This window comes from Alligator sinensis, unplaced genomic scaffold (assembly GCF_000455745.1).
Source record: "Alligator sinensis unplaced genomic scaffold, ASM45574v1 scaffold735_1, whole genome shotgun sequence".
NCBI classification, from domain to species: domain Eukaryota; kingdom Metazoa; phylum Chordata; order Crocodylia; family Alligatoridae; genus Alligator; species Alligator sinensis.
In genome coordinates, this window is record NW_005842639.1 from 752,209 (window position 1) to 776,133 (window position 23,925).

The 23,925-nt window shown below is 52.3% G+C and overlaps 1 protein-coding gene across 3 annotated transcripts in view; it reads left to right on the forward strand.

The window, feature by feature from the left end:
- PLEKHO1 (pleckstrin homology domain containing O1) overlaps window positions 1-23,925 on the forward strand; it is a 38,201-nt gene that overhangs the window by 10,592 nt on the left and 3,684 nt on the right. The window contains exons 3-7 of one of the 3 annotated variants that reach the window (XM_014524613.2): window positions 5,436-5,560; window positions 8,367-8,507; window positions 11,277-11,381; window positions 12,116-12,217; window positions 12,716-13,673. In XM_014524613.2, coding sequence (XP_014380099.1) covers window positions 5,528-5,560; window positions 8,367-8,507; window positions 11,277-11,381; window positions 12,116-12,217; window positions 12,716-13,477 — 1,143 coding nt within the window. In that variant the 5' untranslated portion in view covers window positions 5,436-5,527 and the 3' untranslated portion in view covers window positions 13,478-13,673. Of the gene's footprint in view, window positions 1-5,435; window positions 5,561-8,366; window positions 8,508-11,276; window positions 11,382-12,115; window positions 12,218-12,715; window positions 13,674-23,925 lie in introns of those variants that run through there. The other 2 variants (XM_025215268.1, XM_006033503.3) reach the window with 2 other exon arrangements.

Below are 23,925 nucleotides of genomic sequence, written 5' to 3' on the forward strand. Positions count from 1 at the left end.
GCTAAGCCTAGATCAGAGAGATGTTTGCTACACCCTGGCTCACAGACTGTCCCAGCCCTAGAGCACAGGTAGGCAGTGGTGAGGAGTAGGTGGTACTGCTAAGCCACGGTAACGGTGCAGCTGTGGGGGAATGGGGGCTGTGATGCTGATGAAACCCCCAGGCAGGTGTTCAGCAGTGCTGGCGGGGCACTCTGAGCAGATGTCAGAAAGCAGTAGTTTCCCTGGTGCTGCTAAATGCCATCACTGTTTGCAGCTGATTTTGGGGCAGCATCTGTCTGTGCGTTCTGGGCAGGGGCTGGGCAAAGCATCGTGCCACGGCGAGGTGGCAGGGAGGAAGCTGCTGGGTTGTGCAGGGTCAGGGTTAGCTGGGGATGAATAAGGCTCCTTCCCCAAGTGACCTACACCTACCCAGGGTTACATCGCCTTGCTGAGTCTGCAGGCAGCAGTAAGGCCTGTGCCCAGCCTGAGCATCTGGGCTCTTTGCTAGACAGCTCAAGGGCTTGAGGACACGGGCCCTGTATCTGTGCTTTGAGGAGTACCAACAGTGTGTGGGAGGGATCCCTGCCCCAGCCCTCCAGCCACCTGCTCTGCATGAGGCCTCAAGATCTAGCCATGGCAATACCCATCTCTGAATAAGCTGCATGTGCCTGTTTGGGTGACCAGGTGTGGGTCTCCTGGCAGGGATAAATAGCACATGTGTGTGTCTACTTGAGTAAGGGGGCACTACCTGGAGGAAAAAAGGAGTGCATTGGAGCATGTGGCTGGATACTGTGCAGTCTTCATGTTCCCTTAGACCAAAGGATGAGTGTGTGCGAGTTTAAAGGGATAACAACTGTCTGGGTGAATCCCTCCCCAAACGGGTGTGCTTGCATGGGGAAGAAGGGGATGTTCCTCTGTGAATCACTACATAGAAAGAACATGTGTGCGGTGGCGCTGTGCACTGCCTCGTGACACTGGCTTGCATGTGAATGAACAACCCGTGTGTTCTGGGGGGAGTGCACCTGCTCAGTACAGCACTGGGGTGGCCTCATCTGGAGCATTGGGCCCATTTTTGGGCCCCACACTTCAAGAAAGCTGTGGACAGATTGGAGAGAGTTTGGTGCAGAGTGACAAAAATGATTAGGGGCCTTGAAGATGAGACTGATGAGGAAAGAGCTAGGTTGATTGAGTGTGGAGAAGAGAAGAGATGGGATCATAGTCTTCAAATACCTAAAAGGTGATTATAAAGAGGATGGAGATGGGATTTTCTCTGTGGCTGCAGGGGACAGAACTAGGAGCAATGGCCTCAAGCTGCAGCAGAGGAAATTGAGGATGGAAATGAGGAGGAACTTTCTGGCTCTGAGGGTGGTCAAGCATTGAATCAGGCTGCTTAGAAAAGCTGTGGAGTCTCCATCCCTGGAGACATTGAAGAGCAGGTTGGATAGACATGTGGCTGGGATGGTTCAATCGCGGCTGATCCTGCCTTGAACAGGGGGCTGGACTAGATGTGACCTTCTGAGGTCCCTTCCAGCCCCACTTTCCTCTGATCCTCTGATCTGTGATATACGTTTGCTTGGTGTGGGCATATGTGTAGCGTGAGCATGGATGTCTACACAACATATATCTGTGCTGCATGTTTCATGTGTGATGGAGGCACATGTGAATGCAGGGCATCAAGGTGGTGAGTGCATGCATGCAGGAGGTGTGTGTGTGTAGGTAGTACATACGTGCCACACACACGTAGGTGGTGCTGGTATGTTGGAGAAGTGGTAAATTCTTCCCCCTTGATCTCTGCATATTCCCTCAGCCTCTTTTCTCCAGTGCTCTGCCCATCAGCAGGCCCAGACCCAGTGCTCCTTTCCCATTCTCCCCAAGCAGTTGGCATCCACTCTGCTTTCCACTCTCTGCAAGTTGCCCGTCCTGGAAACAGATGCTGGCCTCTCCTGCCAATGGGTGAATCAATCTGGATTTGCCAAGCAGAGTGGGACGCAGCCTCTCATGCTCCAGTAGAAAAAACAGAGGGGTATCTGTATGGTGCTGAGCAGTGGTGATAGGGACTCTCTGCTGGCCAGGCCGAGGGTCCGCCCCTACTCTGAAATCATTGTTGCTACCAGCATCATGTAGGGCAGGGGCAGCCAAACTGCAGCACGCATGCCACAAGTGGCACGACTGCCTCTGTGTGGCATGAAGCAGATTGGGGAAGAAGCAGAAAGCAAAGCAGCAGATTGGGGAAATGAAGGGATCGGAGTGGCACTCGGGGAGGGTGTGGAGCTAGTTTATGGTACTTGCCAAAAAGGCTGGCCACTGCTGAGGTAGGGGAAGATGTGACTGAAGAGGGAAGTAAGATGCTTGCGGGACCCTAAAGGAGAAGTGAGCAGGAAGGTCCTGTGGAGACAGGGGTGGGGTCAAAACTAGATCTTCCAAACTGCCCGGTGCCCGGCATTGATGTGCCGCCAGACTCTCTCTGGGAACCTGGCTTCTGATGCAACTTGTTAGGTCTGGCCATGAAACACGGCTGCCTGAGAAGCACCCAGCCTTGGTGTAGGTCGTCTCCACATCGTCCTTCTGACTCTGCAAGACGCTTCCACCTGCTCCACCGTAGCTGTTTGCTCTTTCATGCATGCACCAGAACTGGAGACATTTGTATATCCAATTGCAGCAACTGCACGTGCGCATCATTAGCCCCCACTGCCGAGAAGTGCCCAGGACTATGCCAAACCTTCCTTGTTTTGGGTTTGGTTGGCAGCCAGAAAGTTCCCAGAGAGGCAGGATGGTCTGGTGCGAACTGATTTCTGGCGAGCAGAAGGGCACCGGTTTCCTTTCCATTTTGCATTCCTTCCCTCTGGCTTTGCCCAGCTCCCTCCCTCCCTCTGCAAATTTCTGGTAATTGTTCTCTCGTTTCTAGCACCGCTTTGTTATCGGGCTCCACTTGGGAATAGCGGTCTGCCTAGCGCGCACACAGCTGGGCTTCTGCCACTTCCTGTCAGGAAGCCCAGAGCCGGCCAGAGAACACGCAGGGGCCCTGCGAGGAAGAGATGTTAATGAGGAAACACTTTGCTGGACTTCCTTAAGCCTCCGCTTGTTTGCTACCAAACGTGTCGACTCAATTAGCACAAGAGCACTTGAAAAGTGGCCTGTTCGCGCGGCTGGGTTTGTTGCAGCTCGCTGATTTGTGGGGTGGGGAGTTGCATGTTCGGAGTGGTTTGTGCATAGGCGGCTTGTGTGCATGTGCTGCGAGGCTCATGCGTGTGTTTTTGGAGGCGCGTATGTACAGGGTGATGCTTCTAGCACGTTGCAGACTCGAGCTTGTGGTCACTCGCGTGTGTATTTGTGTAGGGCAATGCTGTTGGTGCAGTGAGGGCTTTCATGTTTGTGTTTGCAGCTGTGGCCAGGAGTGGTGTTGGTGCATATTACATGTGTGTTGGTGTAGGGAGGCTCGTTGTGCCTCAGTTTCCCTTTCTCTTCTACCTGGTGTTAAAGTAAAAGCTCCGAGGGCTGAGGCTAGGGACAGACCCGGAAGGTATTTAGATACCTCCGGACACAGGTAGGAGCCTTGTGGGCATTTGACTCCCTCTGCAGTCGCTGGATGCTCAGTGGTTGGATTGTGGCTGGAAATCACTGTTTCTGTGAGAGACGGCAGCATTGCCCTCTCCTTCCCTGGACTCAGCAGATGCTCTATTCATGGAGGACTCCCTCCCCAAGTGATTACTTCAGGGAGCCAGGCTGGAGTAAAGTCCCATTCTCCTGAAGACAACAGCAGAGCAAGCTTCCCGGGCTGCTGGGCTACCGCACCTCAGAGCCAGCCAGAGCCCTGTCTCCATGGTCCTGTCAGCCCTCGGTCCCCTGCCGTTGGTGGGGACATTTTTGTGACCCACCCACTGGGCTCTGAGACCTTCCAGCTCATTACACACAACAGGAAGGCTCTTCAGTGCCCTTCCCAGCTGGCCCTTTGCCTTCCTGGTCCCAGCCCACCCTGCCCACCGGGTCCCTGGCACATCTTCAGCACTTGCTGCAGGAAGCCCTACCATGGCCAGGTGGATCTGAGAGACTGAATCTTCCCCCACACACTCTGCGGCTGCTTCTGCTGACACAGGGCTTTGCAAAAGCCCTGCTGCACCGAGCTTGCTCTTGGAGACAACCTTTGCTGACAAGGAGCGTGCAACCTAGAGGACTATCCGGGGCAGGGCGGGAGCAGGCGAAGAGCGGCCAAAGCAGGGCATAAGAAGGTAGAGTCGCGCAGACACGAGCATAGGGATTGCTCTTTCAGCAAAGCGCCGTGGCCCATCCAGCCCCAAATCCCCTTTCCCACAGTGCCAGCTGCCTTGGAGAAAGGGAAAGCAGCAGGAGAGAGAAAGGAGAGGACTACTGTGTGCCTCTACCCCGGGGCAGGAGGAGGAGAGAGGCAATAGCCTGTGGTGCAAACAGTCTGTGGTAAACTGAGGCTGGAGATTGGAAGGAGAATCCTAATGACGGGAGAAGGGAGGGCCTGGGATGCCTCCCTCTTCCTCCCCAGCAACCCCTTTCAGGGGCAGAGAAATGAGCCAGAGTGCACAAGACATGGGGACAGGATTCAATAAGCCAGGGTCTTTCTGGGTTACGATTCCAGCCTGGCATGTGATGCATGGTGGATTTTGGATCTCTGGATGCCATCAGGAAGCCTTGAAGACCCCAGTCCAGGGGGAGAGAGCGTTTAGTCTTCATGCTCATGTGGCAGCTCTACCTGGAAGGATTCCTGCGATGCGCTGGGGTGTTGCCAGCCATGACACTCTTGGGACTCAGCAAACTCGCCTCACCCAAACCGTCAAGCAAGCAAAGATTTTCCATAACAAATCTGGGCAAAAGCAGGAGATGGTGACTGAATGGTGAATGACTGCTTGTCATGCTCCTGGGTCCCAGGCTGCCAGGCTCAGTGTTAAATATACCCGACCTGACGAACAGGACCGTGACACCCAAAAGGTTGCCTATCCCAACCATACAGTTGGTCCAATGAAAGATGTCGCCCACAAGAATTTGGGCCACGGCTTTTCAATACAGACAGACGGCTAGGGGAGGTTTATGGGTACCCACTATTAGGTTAGTGAAGAGAAAAGAGATTCGAATAGCACCAATGACCAGTCCTTGTGGGGTTACCTGCTGCTTCGTTTGTTCCTAATGCACCGAGGCCAGGATTGTTGGAGTCTCAGGTAGTTTCCTGTTCTGATGCCAGGAATCCAAGGGGAGAGGCCAGTGTTTCACAGCAAGGGGTATTCAGGGTCTCAAGTCCTGGAAATCACTGGCCATTTTGGGAATCATCTGAGCCTGTAACTAAGAAAACATGCCCAAGGCTCTTGAGCGCTTGGGATTGACAGCTCAGAAGCCACAACAGCCTTGAGCCCTGGGCGGCTGCCTTAGATCAGCCCAGCATAAGTGAAGGTCAATACTATTATCTGGCTCTTGACTGCTCTTTTACCAACCAGCCGCTGGAGAGGACAGAGGGATCGCGCTGTCTTCCCCCAGTCCCCTCGCACCTTGGCATCTGCCTCCTTCCTGCGTCCCTCAGCACCTAGGGATGCTCTACCAGGATATCTGGAAAGGAGTCAAGGTAAATCCTCAGCCCCGTCCCAATCCATGAAAGCAAATCAGCTGCGTGCAGTATGGCCCTGTTCACCCGAACTTGGCAGGGCTGGGAAGTGGAAGCTCTCAGGATCCAGGGACCAGGCCAAAATGGGGCCAGGGGCTGTTGCCTTCAAGACCTCCAGGGGTAGGTTGTCATGCCAGCGCTGTGCCCAGGAAAGGAGCTGAAACTCAGGGAATGGGGATGGCCCGACTCAGTAGCTATCTTACATGGAGCACAACCAGAAGGCATAGCCAAGCCCACGATACTCAATAGCGTATAGACACCCAAGTCCCAGTGAAGGATCCTAAATCCCTTGCAGATGTTCCCCTCTCATCCATCTGTATTCACAGCTGGACTTGAGCAGTGCTTGGCTTCAAACCTCAATTTAATGCTGCTGCAGCCTGTTACAGTACTGGCTGCTGTTGTATATCATCATGCATTATAGCTCAAGAGTGGCCTTCTCAGTGTCTGGATTGGAGTGGTTTGAAGGGTGCTCAGAGGCCACTTGAGCCGTTGTAACAACCAGGGCGCGCTTGTTTGGGATCTGTGACTGCTCTGAGGGGCTCTGGTGTAGTCCTAGTGATGCATCGTGGTTCTGTTGAACCTAGTGAGAAACAACCCCTCTTTGAGAGGAGATGGGTGAAGTGAGCTTTGCATCCCATGACAAGTGGTAAACTCCACCGTGATGGCATGAGGTGTGTATGTGTGCAAAGAAGCAATGACAGGTCTATGGCCTAAATGGGCAAACATCTGGAATGACGAGTTCTGTGTTGGCTGGAGTGTCACAGCTGGGGAGGGGAGGGAGATGCAGACACATGGCCCAATGCGGATCAGCCTTTCCGGTCACAAATAAATGGGGCCGGAGCCCACTGGAATTCCCGGAGGGTTGGAAGACATGGGAAATAAGCTGAAGCCCCCCCATGCCCAGATGGAAGTACTGGTGGGGACATGCGTGTGCTCATGCCTCAGTACCTGCCTCTGTGTGCATTTGTCTGGGTAGATAGAAAGTGATGCTGTTTCTAGGAGACTTTGCTTTGTTTCTGGAATAGACTCACATGACAGACCTCCTACGTCCGCTGACACATTTCCCATTGACTGGAACTGGCATTTCTGGAGAGACCCAAGGGAGTTAGGTGCCTGTCAGTTGAAGTCAGGCAGCCGGGACTTTCACAGGAGCCTGTAATGGCACAGACTGAAGTCAGAGCATGCCAGGATTTGGCCCTTGCTGTCTGCTCATGGTCAGATCCTCTTCCCAGCATCCTGCCCCAGTTATAGATGCAGGTGGTAGTGAACTCCAGGACAGGGGAGACCCCAAAATGCAGAGACGCTGCAAGGCGGGGGCTCTGGAGATGGCAACAGATTGTCACAACAGGCTCTTGGTTTCAGTGGAATCAAGCCCTCGCAGGGCATCGTTTGAATCTAGCTGGTGTATGTTGTAGCAGGGGCTGCGCCAGCCCAGCCCTGATGTAATAATAGCCTGTGTTTCAGACTGTTCACCCCCTGCTCTGCAGTGTTGGGCTTCAATGAATTTTGTCTACTAATCCCTTCAGGGCAGATGAGACTAGGGTGCAGAGGCTGCAGGGTTTGGCAATTGGGTCATGAATCTGGGCCTGGCTTGGCCCTCCCAAACCGGCTGTCAGCACACGCTGTAACAGCTCCCATGGGTTAAAAATAGCCAGTGCTAATCATTCTCCTCCAAACGTTGGTCATGCCGCCTCCCGGAAGGCACCGGGTGTGAATGCAATTGCTTGTGCTAATCCAGAGACAGGTGCCACCTCCTCCGGCATCGCCAGCTGCCCACAGGGCCAGGGCTTCACTCCCTCCTGTTGGCACAGATCTGGAAGAACACTCCCCAGGATGGCAAAAGCTGGCATTTTGCTTTGGCAGATTGAGCAGAGGGTTTGGTGCTGCCCGCAGCCAACTGGAGATCGCATTCATGTTTTGCAAAACAGGGCTATCTATCGATCGATCGATCGATCGATCGATCTATCTTTTCCCTTCTCCCAGCTGCTGCTGCTACCTGCTCCAGTGCACCAGTGTTTCTGGGGAGCCTTTGCCTTGGGGAGGGCAGGGGTTAAGAGGAGAAAGGCAGAGATGCCACTTTTTACCTTGGTGTCTCTTTGCAAATAGACCCTGCATTTCTATCTATAGAACTTGCACCCATGCTTACCCACCCAGCCCAAGTGGGCTCCTGGGGAAGGAGCCTGCATCTACTCCCAAAGCCTTCACCTATGCACATGTCTGATTTGAAGCCAGAAGAACTGAGCCTGCCAAGGAATTGTTTGGTGAGCTCATTTTGGAGGCCTATCGATATACAGTAGCATCTGCTGAAGTAACTTACATGGCTCCTATTGGCAGAGCATATGCTTTTATGATCTCCAATAGCTTTATCCACAGGGCTGTTACCCTCAGAGGAACTTTCCCAGGGTCACAGGGTCAGTCTGTAATAGAGCAGGGACTTGAATCATGGTGTTTTGATTTTTAAGCTAGTCTCCAGCCATCCCAGTCCTCTTGTCCCACGCCCCAAATTGCCCTACTGGAAAGCTCCCCCCCAAAAAACTCTAATAGTCTAGCATCAGTCAGCTGTAGATGATACACAGGACTCGGGCATCAGGGTACACTCCAGCACCAACAGCTGAATGCCGTTCTCACTGTACAGCCCATAGGAATAATTACAGCTGCACCTGCTATAAATGCAGTGGATCTGGTTCCCCTCCAGCCCATCCCAAGCGGGAGACTCGTGTCTGCCCTGGCATGCTACTAACATGCAAGATTTGCATTGACTTCGCAGGTGAAAGATGAGAAGAATGGCCAAGAAGTGTTTGACCTGAGCGATTACGAGAAATGTGAAGAGCTCAGGAAGTCGAAAAGCAGAAGCAAGAAGAACCACAGCAAGTTCACGCTTGCACACTCCAAGCAGCCTGGGAACACGGTAATCCCCTCTCAGGGGCACTCAGTTGCTCTTGCGCCTTGACAAGTTGTTGCCTTTACATGTGGCAGCGACAGCACACAGCTACGGCCTCCACTGACCGCGGCCTGCACATGCTGGACACAGCAGTTTGTGGGGCAGGTTCTACCACCTGCGTGATGAGACGCATGATCCGCTGTGATCCCCTCTGGCCTTGAGATCTGTGAAGCTCTGTCCATCGCAGGCAACAGCTATTGAGTGATAAGGCATAGGAGAATACGCAGATCAGGAGGATTTTTGCCGTTGACTTGCGTGGTGTTGAAATCAGGCCTCGAGAGAACTAATTAAACAGGCCAGTAATTTAGCCCCTGGTCCACTAAAAAGGCAGCATATTTTTTGAAGCGATATCAACACAGATCAGAACCTCTGCCAGAAAACAGTGCTACTGGCATCATTAAAGCTATTTCAGAACAACAGCACGTGGGTATGGTCCTACACTGATGCTGATCACCCAGGAATCATTGGCTTCTGGAGGGGGCAGAACGTGGTCCTGGGTCTCACAACACCACAACAAAATTTAGCTGTGATTCCCATTATTTTCTCCCAATCTGGAAAAAAAGATTGACATTTTTCACCAAACAAAATTACTTTAAAAAAAAAAATTAGCATTGTGGCAATCAAAAGACTGGGTTTGATCAATTAGAAAGGTGTTGTTTAGACGATGACCCTTTTATTTTAAAATATTTTTTCCCTAGACATGAATTGTTTGGAACCATTCCACATTTTCTAAACAGCTTTTTAAATTTTTTTTCTCCAGCTGAAATGTTATTGACAGACATTGGTGCAACTTTATTTAAAAAAGAAAAAAAAGCAATTTCAGTAAAAAAATCTTTTCTGATGGCAAAATTGCTTTGATAATGATTTTCTGACCCGCTTTTCTATAGTGGTCACACATGCACGTTTCTCCAGACTTTGCCTTCCCTTGTTCTCTTCATTGAGTGCTTGTCTCTTGCTAAAAGAGAGAGATGATCCAGTGCTTATTGCCCACTGTAACCCCCAGGCAAAAGCTGGGGGTTACAGTGGACAATAAACTCAATATAATCCAGCAGTGTGCCCTCGTTACCAAGAAGGCTAACGGCATCCTGGGCTGCGTTGGTAGGAGCGCTGCCAGCAGATCGAGGGCAGTGATTATTCCCCTCTATTCAGCACTGATGAGGCCACACCTGGAGTCCTGTGTGCAGTTTTGGGCCCCCCACTGCAGAAAGGCTGTGGACAAGTTGGAGAAAGTCCAGCGGAGGGCAATAAAAATGGTTTGGGGGCTGGAGGACATGACTTGTGGAGAAAGACTGCAGGAACTGGGCATATTTAGCCTGGAGAAGAGACGACTGAGAGGGGATTTAGTAACAGCCTTCAACTCCCTGCAGGGTGGCTCCAAAGAGGATGGAGCTGGACTGTTCTCAGTGGGTGCAGATGACAGACAAGGAGCAGTGGGCTCAAGTTACAGCAAGGGAGGTTTAAACTGGATATTAGGAAAAACTGTCTCACTAGGAGGGTGGTGAAGCACTGGAACAGGTCACCCAGAGAGGTGCTGGACTCTCCATCCTGGGAGGTGTTTAAGACCTAGCTTGACAAGGCCTTGGCTGGGATGATGTAGTTGGGGCTGGTCCTGCTTTGAGCAGGGGTTGGACTAGATGTGACCTCCTGAGGTCCTTCCCAACCTCATTTTCTCTGATTCTCTGACAGAGGTCTCCCAAGCAGAAAGAGGTGTTTTACCAGAACCCAGACTTTGGATGGGAATGTGCTGATTTTGATGAATTTCCTTCTGGAAACAAAAATATCAAACTGCTGCCTTTTGCTTGTGTCAAAACCTTCCATTTCAGCGTTTCTGGCTTGGGGCCTCCCAATGTTTTCTTCCGGCACTACCTTTTAGTTTGGAAATACATTTTTATTTTATACTACAACACTGAAAGAAGGCTGAATTACAAAGAATCGTATCGGTTGGTCCAAACTCATTTTTTATCTTCTCAGGAAATTCTGAAATTTCCATTTGATGTTCCAGTTGGGTTGAAATTTGTAATATCAGGATTTTTGATGCCCAGCCAGCTCTGCTTGAAACGAAGGCTGAGTACCCATGAGCAGAGCTCCTGTGGCCCAGCTGCGAGCTGGATTTATATTCCTCACTTCAGCATATTCTGCCCTCAGTGGCTTTTCCTTCTCACTGTGGTGTCTTGCTGTATATTGGGGGACACTTTCCTGAGCACCTCAGAAGTAGTGGAAGGTGAAGGCTATGGCCTCCAACCTTGTTAGAAGTGGTGGAAGGTACAGAAACTTTCCAAATGGCAGATGGGGAGAAAAGCAACTGCGTCCTTACATGGTCTCTAAATGTTCAACCAAAACCAGGACTGTCCCGCTACAGGCTCTGGGCACGATCCTCCACTTGATAGACCTCAAGGTCAGATGTTCTCAGACCAGAATTACAGGTTCCAAAGTGCTCAGTATCCATTGATTGCTGTGGAAAATCCAGGTACTTGGTTAGGTGAATAGAAGCTGGGCTTTTTGGACAATCTGTACACATATCACAACTGCAGAGATGCCCAGACCCCAGAGATGGCCAGAGAGGAGCTGCCTGCTGGTGTGAATGATGTGCTGTATGTAGCTGTGCACTGATGGTGGGCCTGGTCAGCGGGTGGGTGGACTGCAAATGCACTGGGACTTGTCTTTGGGCAAGGCCAGGGCAACAGGGTTTGTGTGAGAGCAGTCCGGAGCCCTGACATGCATTCCCCTCTCTCTTAGGCACCAAGCCTGATCTTCCTTGCAGTCAGCCCAGAGGAGAAGGAGTCCTGGATCAACGCCCTCAACTCTGCAATCACCCGAGCCAAAAACCGCATCTTGGATGAGGTGAGCAGGGCCCGTGGGCTGGGGCCTGTCTCTGTTGTCTCAGCCTCGATTGGAAGTGATCTTCAGCCCATCCTCCTTCCCCTCTTACTCCACCCCACGGGGGACTGCCCTTGTGCTGTTTGCTGTCATGGGAGAATCCTGCTGTCATGGCCATGGGAGCAGAGCAAAACCCTGTGACAAACAGGTAGATTCGTGTGCCCCTCTGGCTCTGGGCCCCACCTGCCATTGCATCTCCAACAGGAGTCAATGCAGCTCATGCAGCCTTGGAAGGTTTGTCTGAGTTACCACCAGTGGTATTTCTCTTCCCTGCAATCTCTATTCCAGCCCAAAGCAAGGACTTCTCGGAAGTCCCTGCCCCTTGGCATTGGGTGAGCTCGCAAGTTTTCCTTCTGTGAGTATTTCACAAAACAAAGCCATTTTCACAGCATTTGCTGGACTGGTCACCACTGCAGGGAACACCACTTGTCCACCCACCCTGTGACTTTGCAGTTTGCAGTGCAAGTGTCCTGCGGGCTGGGTGTTCCTCCATGAACAGATCAGTCCATTGTTCCAAATATTGGCTCCCTTGGAGTTTTATCGATGGCTCCAGGCAGGCAGACCACAGGCAGGCAGGGAAACCCAGCTGAATAAACAATATGCCCTGAATTATCCACCCAGCTCCAAGTGTGGGGGCATGGAGGCCAAGTGGGCTGTATCTCTGGGCCATCAGTCAGCCTTTGTCATGTGCCTTGCAGGTCACTGTCGAGGAGGACAGCTACCTCGCCCACCCGACTCGCGACAGAGTGAAGATCCAGCACTCGCGACGCCCCCCAACCCGGGGACACTTGATGGCTGTGGTACGTAGGCTGAGTCCCAGGAACGCGGTGCATGAACTGCCTCTCCTGTCAGCTGCCATCGTCAGTGATTAATTCTGTGCATAGATGGAGGACGAGACCATGTCTGAGCTCGGGGCTGATGCCCCACTCGGGCGGGAATGTTGTCTGAGGAGCACAGGGCCCCGCTTGTCACCATCAGGCAGCTCTTTCCTGGCTTGGATAATACAAAATGGAGCGTGTCTCCAAGCTCCCGCACCCTGCAGCTGGGGAGCTGAGGGCCAGGCTAGGGACTTTGTCCTTGGAGTCTGTGTCTGAGCTGGGAGCTGAACTCAGATGTCTTGAATCTCCGCCCCTGGATCCCCCTTCCTCCTCATTTCCTGGTCCTTGACCCAGGTGATGGAGGTGTTAGATATGGCCAGGGGATTGAAGATTTCTCTTTGCCCTGGCAATGAAATACTAGCCTTGCCGCCCTCGGGTCTGTGAAACCGCGGCCCCCTCCATTCTCCCTGTGTCCTGCAGGCATCTACCTCAACGTCTGATGGCATGCTCACCCTGGACCTCATCCAGGAGGAGGACACCTCTCCCGAGGACCATGGGACCTGCGCCGAGAGCTTCCGCGTGGACCTGGACAAATCCGTGGCCCACCTGGCAGCCGGGCGGCGCCGGTCCGACTCGGAGAATGTCAAGCCCTCAGAGAAGGGCCGGTCGGGGAGCCTCCCACGGCGGGAGGTGATCTCTTGGGACAAAGCGGGGCAGCGTGATGCCATCGACAAGGGGCCCGTGTACACGCCGCAGGTCCCCAAGAAGCTCTCTCACTCGGAAAAGAACAAATGTGCCTCCTTGGAGGAGATCCTGTCCCACCGGGATTCCTCCGCGCACCGGGCGGTGCTGAGGAGGGGGATCGAGGCACAGTTTGCCTCGGCAGAGCCGGAGCAGCTGGCCCGGATACAGGAACTGGTTGCACTGAAACTGGAAAAAACTCAGGAACTGCTGACAGAGGTGAAGGGCTACGGGGAAGGGAAACGGAAGACAAGGGATCTCGCCACCAGCACCACCCCCTCCGGCACCTCCTCATCGTCCTCCTCCAGGTCGGACTCAGAGAAGATCCTGCAGGAGACGGAGAGGTTGCTGGGCGAGGCCTCCTCAGCCTGGAGCCAAGCCAAGAAGGTGCTGCAGGAGATCAAGGAGCTGAGGGACCTGTACAAACAGCTCGACCTGCCGCTCTCGGACTCTAAGCCCAAGCAGGGCTCACAGTCTCAGTACAGGAAGAGCATGATGTGAAGGCAAGCGGCGGGGGGTCCGGGGGGCATGGGAGGGGGGCAGAGAGGGGGATTTTTTTTATTATTTCCAGTGTTCGAAGCAGTACAAGGTGCCTGTTCTCACCCAGCTTGGCCCCATCCCAACCCTCGTGTTCCCTTCTCCGTGCCCCGTCCCCAGACAAGACGACCACGTGTTCCAATAAACCACTTGGATTCCTCCTTTTTTTTAAAGCCTCCTTTCCCGCTCCAAGTCCCGTCCCCGCTGCGCTGGTTCCATGCCCCTTGGAGGGCGGAAAGCCCCCGAGAGACCCCAGCGTGCTTGTACATCCATGGGACAGCCGCTCTCGCTCGGTATAAAAGCCCCGGCTTTGCTGTTGTCAACCCGTGGCTGCGGCCTGTGCTTTGGCTCTCCAACTAAGAGTGTTGGCAGCTTGGGCTTCTCTTTCCCAGCCAGCACTTGGCAGCCCTGTTTCAAAGATGCTTCAAGATGCATCCAAGCTGAGTGGGGAGTCAATTGTCCGACCTAGGAGATCCCTACTTGAAGGTGGCCGCAGGAGCCTCCTGGGTCTCCATCACTGGATTGCAATTCACTGGGATTTTCACTAGCTCAGGTCCTGCACTGATCCAACTCCCCCAAAACTCGCTGGCAGGCAGCGGCTGTTAGCGTGGTACATATGCAGCCCTCCACCCGGAGGGGACCAGTATGCAATCTGTGGTACCCCTAGCTGTGTGTGTCTGTCCACTCATGCTTTCAGGATATCCCTTCACCCAGTGCAATGAGATTTAGCTGTGATAATGTCTTCCTTCCTGCATCTGATCCTCGTTATCCACCAGGCAGCCATGCTGTGTGGTTCTTTTGGGTTCCATGTTTCTTTGCTCAAGTCAGGGTGAAATGGGAAACTGGGGTTTTGGCACAAGGGGCAAGAGAAAGCTAGAAGCTGGAATGGAAGAGAGGCTGGTCCTTGCTCTGTCTTACTCGTTCCCACCAGTTGATGACATCTCTTGACTGGTACTGGTGTCAGATCAGGATGAGACCTGCTGAAACACAAGCTGATCTCAATTTAGAGCTCGGGTATCTTTCCTCACTGGTGTCTAGCACTTTGCTAATTGGGTGGCTCAGCTTTCGGGCATTTAAGTGGCAGGACAAGAGGGGGAATACACTACGATTTCTCCCTGTGGGGGTTGGAAGGACACCACCAGTGTTACATCCATTTGGCTTTGTTTCATGTTTTTTAAGGAACCAGAAGTCCGTACCTATGTTGCAAATAACACACGGAGTATGAAGAGCAGAGTTGGATCATTAGAGGCTTGATTTCTTTACTTTGTGCAGCTCAGGTGAAAGGAGAGGTGTTATTTTCACTTCCAGGTCTGCTCGGTTTCCCTTCGTAGGGTTCCTTTGCTCTCTAAGATTGAGATGTTTGGGCTACAAACATTGCTTGGAAAGGTTTATCTGATTTTTTTTTTCTAAGTTCCCATCCACTGGACTTCAACAGCAAGGCTGGAGTATTCTTTACAAGCTGATGGTTTACAAAGCTTAAATACAGGGCCAAACTTGCAAGCCGACATTGCCCCTTTTAGATGTCTCACGTCTCTGACGTAGTTCTTTTCAAAGACTTATCTGTTAAGTGTGCAGTGATACCTCTGACTCACCGTCACTCTTCTCCTACTGCAATGTCTGGTGTTAAGGCAGAGATTTGACTTTTCTTGATTTCTTTTCTTTGCTGTCCAGTTTTGAGTGCCCACAGGATCCGTTTTACTCCGTGGGCAGAATCAAATGCAACTCTTAACAAATAATATATGGCACGCAAACCATTCTGCTGTGCCCTTCCTTTGATTAAGCAGCAAACAAGAAAGAAACATTCATGTAGTTCCCAGATATAACACTTAGCATTAAAAATAGCACTGATTTTCTGAATCCAGAAGCTCGCCGGAAAAGCTGGAAATCCTAATTACACTGGATTAGCAGACTGTGTGTCAGGGCTAGTGTTCAGATGCAAAGCTCTGGAATAATATTGAAATGTAGGCATATAAGAGCACTAAGATGGCCAGGACGTGTGGTTTAATGAAGCACACCTGCAGATGGATGCTGGGAGCCAGTAAAACCTTCCTCTTCCCTATCTCTCCTAAGCAGCCAGCCAAGGGAATGACAAAAGCTGGTTGATTAAGAGAGATGGTCAAGGACAGAATTTCCCCAGAATTTCTCGGCAAAGCCATCATTTCCCCATCTAACTCGTTAGGGCTTCAGAAAGGATGCTATTTCTTCCTCTTCTCTTCTCCACCTACTTCCTCCCTCGTCCTCCTCCTCCTCACTCCCTGGTCAATGAGTCTGGAGGGCATCGGGCTTAGCATCCCGTGTACAGCTAGGACTGTCCTGCAGGCTGGGGCACAAAGTGACACCCCAAAGCTGGCCCTGTGCTCTCCACGACTCAGAGCTGTCTGGGAGGCTGCCCCTTGCTGAGCTTTGATTAGTTGTAGGGCAGATTGGAAAATTCCCGACGGAGCGATTTTCCATCGGAAAAAGCCGTCTCATTGCACCTGCAAATCCCTATGGGAAGTCATCGATTTCAGTGAAAGTTCATCGATGTTCGCAGGGCGGGACACTTCATTTCGAAACCTCTTCCAGGTTCAAAACCACGTCCACCATTCGTTAAACATATCCAGAATCAAAGCGAAACATTTCCTGTGGCCAAAACCCTCTTTTTTGCCCCCCAAAATGTTGCTTCCTCAGCAGTTATGGAATTCATTGTTTTCCCTCTAATTCAGGACAAAAGTAGCTACAGTTCCTGCATCTCTCTCACTCTTTGGCCTCTGCCACAAGTTACATATATTGCACAATTCATTGGTTAACTGTGCAGTAAATTTTAGACTGTGCAAACTAAGACTGGCCACACCTGCAAAGTCATTATCATGCAATTAATGGGTTAACTACACAATAAATTTAAACCAGCCCACATGAGCAAAGTAATTACTACACCATACAAACGTCCATGCAGCTATAAAAAGAGCCAACAGTTAGTGCTTGACAATGTGTAACAAGTTTATAGCTGGTTTGTATCCAGCTTGAATTTGAATGTGTGGCTGGGGCCATTGTGTTTCACAGACTGGGTCCTGATTTGTGCCAGGCGCTGTACAAACCCAGAACACACAGATGGGCTGCAAAACTGAGATGTCATCATTCCTTGTTATTTTACATTTCTTATTTATTGCAAATCTGACCAAATTCCTCCCCTTTGTCAATCCGGCTCACGGTGTTACAGACAGAAGCCAGTTACAAGAGAGTGGCACATGTGGAGGAAAACATGCCAGTCAAATGCAGGCTGCTGTTGCTTTCTTGTCTTGAGCACGGCTTCCTGAGTGAGATGCAGATGGGGAAGCTGGAGGCCTGGGGGGAGCTTCTGGGTAAAGGGAATGCCTGTGGAGCCAGGGGGACGGGCAGGGAGGAAGAGGAGGCAACATCTGGTTCTCTGGTTCCTCCCACATCCATGCAGAGTGGCTGTAACTCGTGGTCTGATCTGGATGGGTTGCCTTTTATATTCGCTTTGTGCTGGGATAAGTGGCTAAATAAGGGTCCAGACCAGCAGACTGGGCCCGTGTTGTCTACGTTGTTGATTCTTCGGTTCTTTCAAAGCATTTTAACTGGTTTTGAGAAGAAAATCCAGGCAGAATTGCACAGAGGCTCCGTGGCTGATGCCTTTCAGTCCACCGGCAGCTGGTGGGAGGTGGTCGATCGTAGCGAGGAAAGCGCTCCATCCCAGCGTTGCCACTTCCCCGCTCTGTGCCTCAGTTTTCCTGTCTGTGAAGTTAGAGGGAGGCAACTGGCCTCCTTGGGAAGGGGCTTTGTGACATCTAGTATTGGAGGTAGGCATTGCTCGCTGCTGCAGGCCTGTGGCATTGGCTTTTGGGTTTCTGTTTGGGGAGCCATTGTGGGAACTCTATTGCCACTGTCCTGGCCAAGGGCTGTTGGATCTGGACTCTGATCGAGCCAGTGTGGGGCTCTGGAGATTCGCTTCTCTTTTACAAAGTATCGCACACTCTTAAAATCAAAGTCCATGTCTGCCCCTGCGGTGGCGTTGATGCCAGGGGCAGATCTAGGATTTAGGGGCTACTGAAGTGTGGCTTTCATGGCTTGCAACCTCCAACAGTCACCCAGGGGAGGGAGCCCTTCGCTCCCTGTTTGAACTGCCCCAGGATCACGGGAGGGTATTTGACTGTCCTAACTCAGAGCAAGACGGAGGCTGGGAGTCAGGCCCCCCGCCTGGTTCATACCTGTGGGTATCAAATGCAGTGAGTGTTTCACACCTGCCTCTGATGTTGTAAATGAGGTGTATCAGGCTCAGGTGCTTTGAAGTGAGGATTTAACAGGTCCAGCTGGGAACTTGCAGACAAACTCCAGGCTCTGAGCCAGCGTTTGAGACACGGATGCAGCTCCCACCTCCCAAATGCTTCCACGGCTTTGTGCATTTGTGCTAAAGACCCTTCTCCCAAATTGCCTTGGGCCCTGGTAGCCAGTTATCCGGGGCTAATCACCTGCAAATTATCATCCTGGCTGAAAGCAAGCAGCTAAGGACAAATGAAGGGGGGCTTCTTCTACCCCTGGGAAGAGGGGGAGAATAAGCCTAGAAGCCAGTTGCTTTTATTTCTGACTTAAACCTACTGCGGCTGGCTCCTTTCATCTCAGTCCCCCCACACGGAAACCATCAGCTTTGATGCTACCCTGGCCTGGGGTGTTTTATTTACCAGTAGTGACTCTGCCAGTGAGTGACACCTACAATACACTCGGTGGCTCAGCAGGTGAAAATTAGCAAGGCCAGGGCACTGAGCATGGGCAAATCAAGTTGCACAGCCCTGGGAAAGCCAGACCTGAGCCCGGGGTGGATTGGAGAAGCTGGTGACCCTGAGAAGGCCTGCACTTGATCCAGCCTCCAGCTCAGGGAGAGCAGATGGCTGGGGCTGATGAGCACAGCAATGTAGCAACCGCGGCTGCAGTTCAGTTGACTCTCAAGGGAGGAAAGGCCATCTGAGCTGGGCGGGATGGAGCTTCTTGCCCGAAACAGAGCGTGTAGGCTGAAAAACAAAAATCAGTCCTGTGTAACGAGATCCCCACAGTGCTTGCTGCTGCCTGACTCTGTGTGTGTGTGTGTGCGTGCGTGCGTGCAGGCATGCATGTATGCGCATATGCATGTGTGCGTGTATGTTGGTGCCATTGGACTGCTACTGCAGGATTCAAAGCAAAGCCATGCAGAGAATAGGAGTGCCATGTCACAAAGGTTTTCCCAAGCGGCACTGGGCTGCAGAGGGGGCAGCATCCACCCTCAGGGACTGGCAGCCTCCAAGTCTCCCCCAGGCTGTTTTGAGAAGGGGCTTTGGCCCCTGCAGTCTATAGGGAGCCCATTGCAGCTTGTACCCCTGCTCAGCAGAGCCCCTGTGCACTTGGATGTCCTGATGAACAGATGGGGGAACCCAAGCCTGTGCATAAGTGTTTTTATGAATTAAAGAACGAGGCTGGAGCTGGATCCATCTACCCAGTAGTCTCTGCTCCTCTGCCCATCTCAAGGTGTCTTGGGGCCTGGCACATCTTATGCACTGAATTGCCGTGTGAGCAAGGCCCACACCACCCCCCAGTGCTGCAGAGGTTGGGCAGCACCTGGACAGCCCCCGCTCCCCTTCAGCCTGCTGAGAAGAGACGGGCTCTCTCCCTTGCAATGAAGAACTGCTGTAGAAGCAGCCGTCTGGACTCTCAGCTGATACAGGTGGTTGTAGCTTTGGGGAGTCTCCCTGGCAGGGTAGAGACAAAGACCCCGCCCTGCAAACCTCCCCATAGCGAGGAGCAATGCAAGAGGCAGGGAGAGCTGTGCATGGAGCTGGTGGCACGGTTGGTGTCTTTGTCCTGTAGCAGCCAGGTATTGTCTCAAACTCCTCCAGCCCCTGCCAAACCACCGAATTCAGTCTCACCTGGAATAGACACCCCCCCCCCTCCCCCCAACTCCAGATCCATGTGAAAAGCCTGGAGATTGGGATTTGGGGCCTTGTGTCTGCAGCACCCCCACCCCCGACTCCTTTCCCTGGGGCTGACTGTGGCTTTGAGACTGTTCCCCGTGCCCAAGTTGCTGGCTCCTGTCTCTGTCTTGTTGGCAGCCAAGTGTACTTCTGTATATCCGATACTTGAAGGAATCTGACACCCCGCTCCCTGTCTCGTTGTCCCTGCTCTTGTAATTAACACTGGGCCAACTTCCTCCTCCGAGTCATCCCCCCCCATGCTCATCGCCTCTGCCCTGGACTGTCTTGTGTGCAAGGTGAGACAGTGAATGAAAACCTGGCCCCACAGGCAACAGTGCCTTGTGCCTGTAGGACCTCGTGGTTCTCCCCCGAATGCAAGCGGCACGTGGTTGCTCAGAGGGAAAGGCAGGATTTTCGGAGGACCCGGATGGGAACGCAGGGCAAGATTTTCCCAAGTCACTTAGGAGCACAAACCCCAAGTCACTCGGGGCCAGAGCCAGAGGGACATTTTGGTGCCTAAGTCCCACTGGAGTTGGAGTTAGGTGCCTGAATAGCTTTATGGATCTGAGCCCCAAACACTTGGGAAACTCCCCCCATGTCCCGCATTGTGTAGGCCTCCTTGGTAAGCCAGATCACGAGGGCATTGGGCAACACAGCTTTGAAGGTGCTACATGTTTTTGCCACAACCACCTATTTGCAAACCCGATGTTATCCTCGCTCGATTCCTTGGTTCTTCCCTTTCTTTCCAACATGTTGCTTTTTGGTTCCCCTCCCCTTCCCCCTGCCCTGTTCTGGTTCTGTCATGTTCCTTTTGGAAAACAATCTGCACTGATTTTTATGTAAAGTCAAACTTCCGTATGTACAGACTCTGTCTGCTGCAGCTCTGTTTACTTTGATTGATTTGAAGGCTGTGATGAAAAAAATAAATAATAATTAAAAAAAACAACAAAAAACCTAAATGAGAATTAAAAAAAACAACAACCCACAAAACACCAAACAAAGCAGCAAGTCTCTTTCTTCCTGGATTTATGGGCTGGGACAGATGTTTCTTTCCAGGAGTCATATTTTGAGCATCTGTAGCATCTTTCCACACTAATGAGCTGTTCTTCAGTTCAAGAGCTGTGGGTCTGGCGCAGCGATGGAGTACAGGCATATATACAGACACTCAGTACACAGTAATTGGGATGATGGCATTATAACAGAGCAGGAGGCAGGCATGGCTGAGACAGGGAGACAAGAGCACAATTAGGATAAACCTCTGCACCTGCATATGCACATGTGTATACACACACACATGCCCCTCCCCATGGAGATCAACCCTTGGGAAGAGGACAGCAGGGATGATCTCTCAAAACACAGATCCAGGGGAGATCCAGAATATCTGTTTCCACTCCACACTTGGATGCCAAGGACAAGGTGGATTGACTAGAGGCCCCTGTTGCTGGTGGACTCAAGCCATGAGCCACTTCTGGTCACCTGTCCAGGCAAGATCCCCTGGGGGGTGAATTCCAGTCATCTCCGATGGCTCCTTTTGCTGGGGGCAAGTAAGTTAGGTCATGTTAACTTAGCAGCTGATTGCTGTTGCATACCCACGGCTGGAAAACGGTTGGTTTTTTAGTGCAGTGGCGAGGAGAGAGGCATTGGCAAGACGGCCACATTCAACGCACATGTGAGCACCCCGGCGCCTGCTGGCTGGTCGAGAGAGAACGTGGAGCCAGGATCTTGTGCTGCAGGCTGCTATGACTCGGAGCTAGCCACTTCTCTGGCCCCCAGGTCCACCGTGCATGGAGACCCAGCTCGTTTATTCCACCTCGCTGCTGAGCAGGAACGGCGGAGAGGCCTTTGCACTGGCGGGAGGAGCAAATGGACTGTAAAAGGGGTCTGTAAGAGAGTGGGAGGATACCTATGTATCTACCACTTGTTCAGGATCCAGGCACAACCACGGCCGATAATAAATCCCTGTGGGCCAGCTCCCAGCTGTGAACATCTCATTACTGGAGTAGCTACAAGCTCCAATCAAGGACCAGGCTGGTGGCTGGGGCTGTGGAGACAGAGAGCAGTGAAGCACCCCCTGCCCCAAAGCACTTATAATTGGGACAGAGACAAGAGGCACCAGATGATGGAGAGGTGGGGCTCAGAGACAATGTGGTGACTGCATTGTGGTCTCAATGCATCACCAGCCTAAGCATTGGAAAACCTTGCAAAATGGCCTGCTCCAACCCCAGATCCGTGGCCTGAGCCCATCTCTGCTCAGCTGCTGGCAGGCCCTGGCTGGACAGGTCCCTCGGAGCGATGGCTTTTGTCCCTGCAGCATCTGTCCCTGCTTCACATCTCACCCCTCTTGGCTTTCCAACAAGGGTCGGACACTTGAGCCAAGGGATGCGGGATCTTTAACCATCACAGAGAGCTTCGGTAGGATCTCTGGGGCTGGGTGACAGGCTGGGGCTGCTGCTGGCACTTGCAGTTTCAGGGAGTGTTGGTATCTCACCCCGGTGTTTAATAGTGCTGCTGTTGGGTTGGGGATTCAGGGCAGGCAGAGGGGCTGCTGTTGGAGCAGAGCCAGTGCCTGCCATGTGCAGAGCCCATTGGTATTATATGAAGAGATGGCGCTGCCCTGACTCTGAAACCAGCAATGTTTCACGCGGGAGAGCTGCAACAGCGGCAGCCTTGGGTTGATTGCTCACTGCTGCATGGAAGGTCACCGGCTCTGGTAAGACACCTGCTGAGCCTGGGAGCCCATTGCCCAGCCTGGCAGACAGGATTCATTAACGCCAGAGGGGATTGTGTTTGCGGGGAGGGGAGGTAGGTTACTAGAGGACAGACGGGCGCTGGTGGATCCATTCGGACCCAGCCAATCTATTCCTGCCCAGGACCTTTGCCCTGGGGTTGGTGGATGCAGGGCAGCTTTGCAAGCAATCTCGCTTTCCCAGTCCCTTCTCCTTTTTGCAGCATGACGCTCTCTGACCAGTCTGGCTCTGATTGGCATGGAGGGAGCTGGGATGCTGCTTTGTCCTCCAGGTGAATCCAGGGGTGATGGCTCGAGCGTGGCCTGGACAAATGACATTCACTGCTCTTCTGCTCTCACTCATTGCCCCTGGGACCAGCCCAGACTCAAGAGCAACCGCCTTGGCTGCAGCAGGCTCAGCCCCTGGTCTCTGTGCAGTGCTTCTCCTCTTTCAGCCCCTGCCACCAGCAAGGGGCCAGTGGGCTCCCACGGGCCACTAGGATGTGGTGATACGGATGCTGGTCCATTATGACGAGCCACATCTTGGTCCAGGTAAGCCACCAGGCAGGATCTGTTATAATCTTCCTGATTCTTGGCTAACAGGTGCTCACGACCCTACTTGAAAAGCCTTTGTTCCATCTGCTGTTTAGCTCAGCTGTGTCTGCTTCTGCCTCAGAGGCCTGAGGAAGGGGACTGTGATACCTAAAAGTTTGCCTGTCTACAGCAACCATCAAGTTGGTCCAATCAAAGAGATCACCCACAAGATTTGCCTCTTGCATATGTCCTGGACCATCACAGCAACATCATCGCCTCAACACTACTGTTCCCCTTCCTTGTTTGCCCAGGTGGACAAGAGCAGAAGGGCCAGATTGGTCCATTTCCTGCGGCCAAGGCATGGTCTTGCAGGCGATCTATTCTCCAGCACCTCATCCAGGCCACTTAGCTGAGCCAAACTTTGCACTTTCCACTTCCTGCCAGACCCTGGCATAACAGACCTCAGCATTTCCCTTCACCCAACATGTACAGAGGGTTTCTGATCCAAGAGTCAGGAGCTCTTAGCAGGAGCTGGTCTCAGGTACAGCAGGGAAAGGTCTTTAATTTCTAAAGTCTACAAGTGTCTTACCGCTCACGTTCAGGCCTAAACAGACTATTACGGCCATCCAATGAATAACCCAAGGCAGAGTTTCACCTGGTGGTTCCTCCACCAAGCCTTGTACATCACCGGCTTTGCCTCGGGCCCTGGCTCAGGTGGACCTCCACGGGAAGGGTCTTTCCAGGTAAGATGTGAGCTGCGTAGCAGAGGGTGAGACCTGGTCTGTTCACAGAGAAGATGCCTGGGCTGTTTTTACAACCACAGCTGACCCTGAGAAATGGAGGGCCCACTGCAAAAAACAGACTCAGACCGGACAGAAATGTGATCTGTGCTCGAATTGCAAGCCGGTTTTTTGTGCCTGTTGTTACGGCACCAGACGCATAATACATACGTTGATGCTGATTTTGACAGCCACGCTGAAAAGCGCCAGCTGCCTCGGTCTGATTTAAAATAATAACAATAATAATCATCATCATTTCCTTAAATATCTGATTTAGCAGCAAACATTTCACAGTGGTGGGAGCCGGGATGGAGGAGATGCAACCCAACCCCCCTGGAGAATCATTGACCCACTCTTCAGTACTAACGCTGCTGCAGATTTACAGCCCTGTTAGAGATTTACAGGCCTCATCCACCCACCTGATGGGAGCGGTTC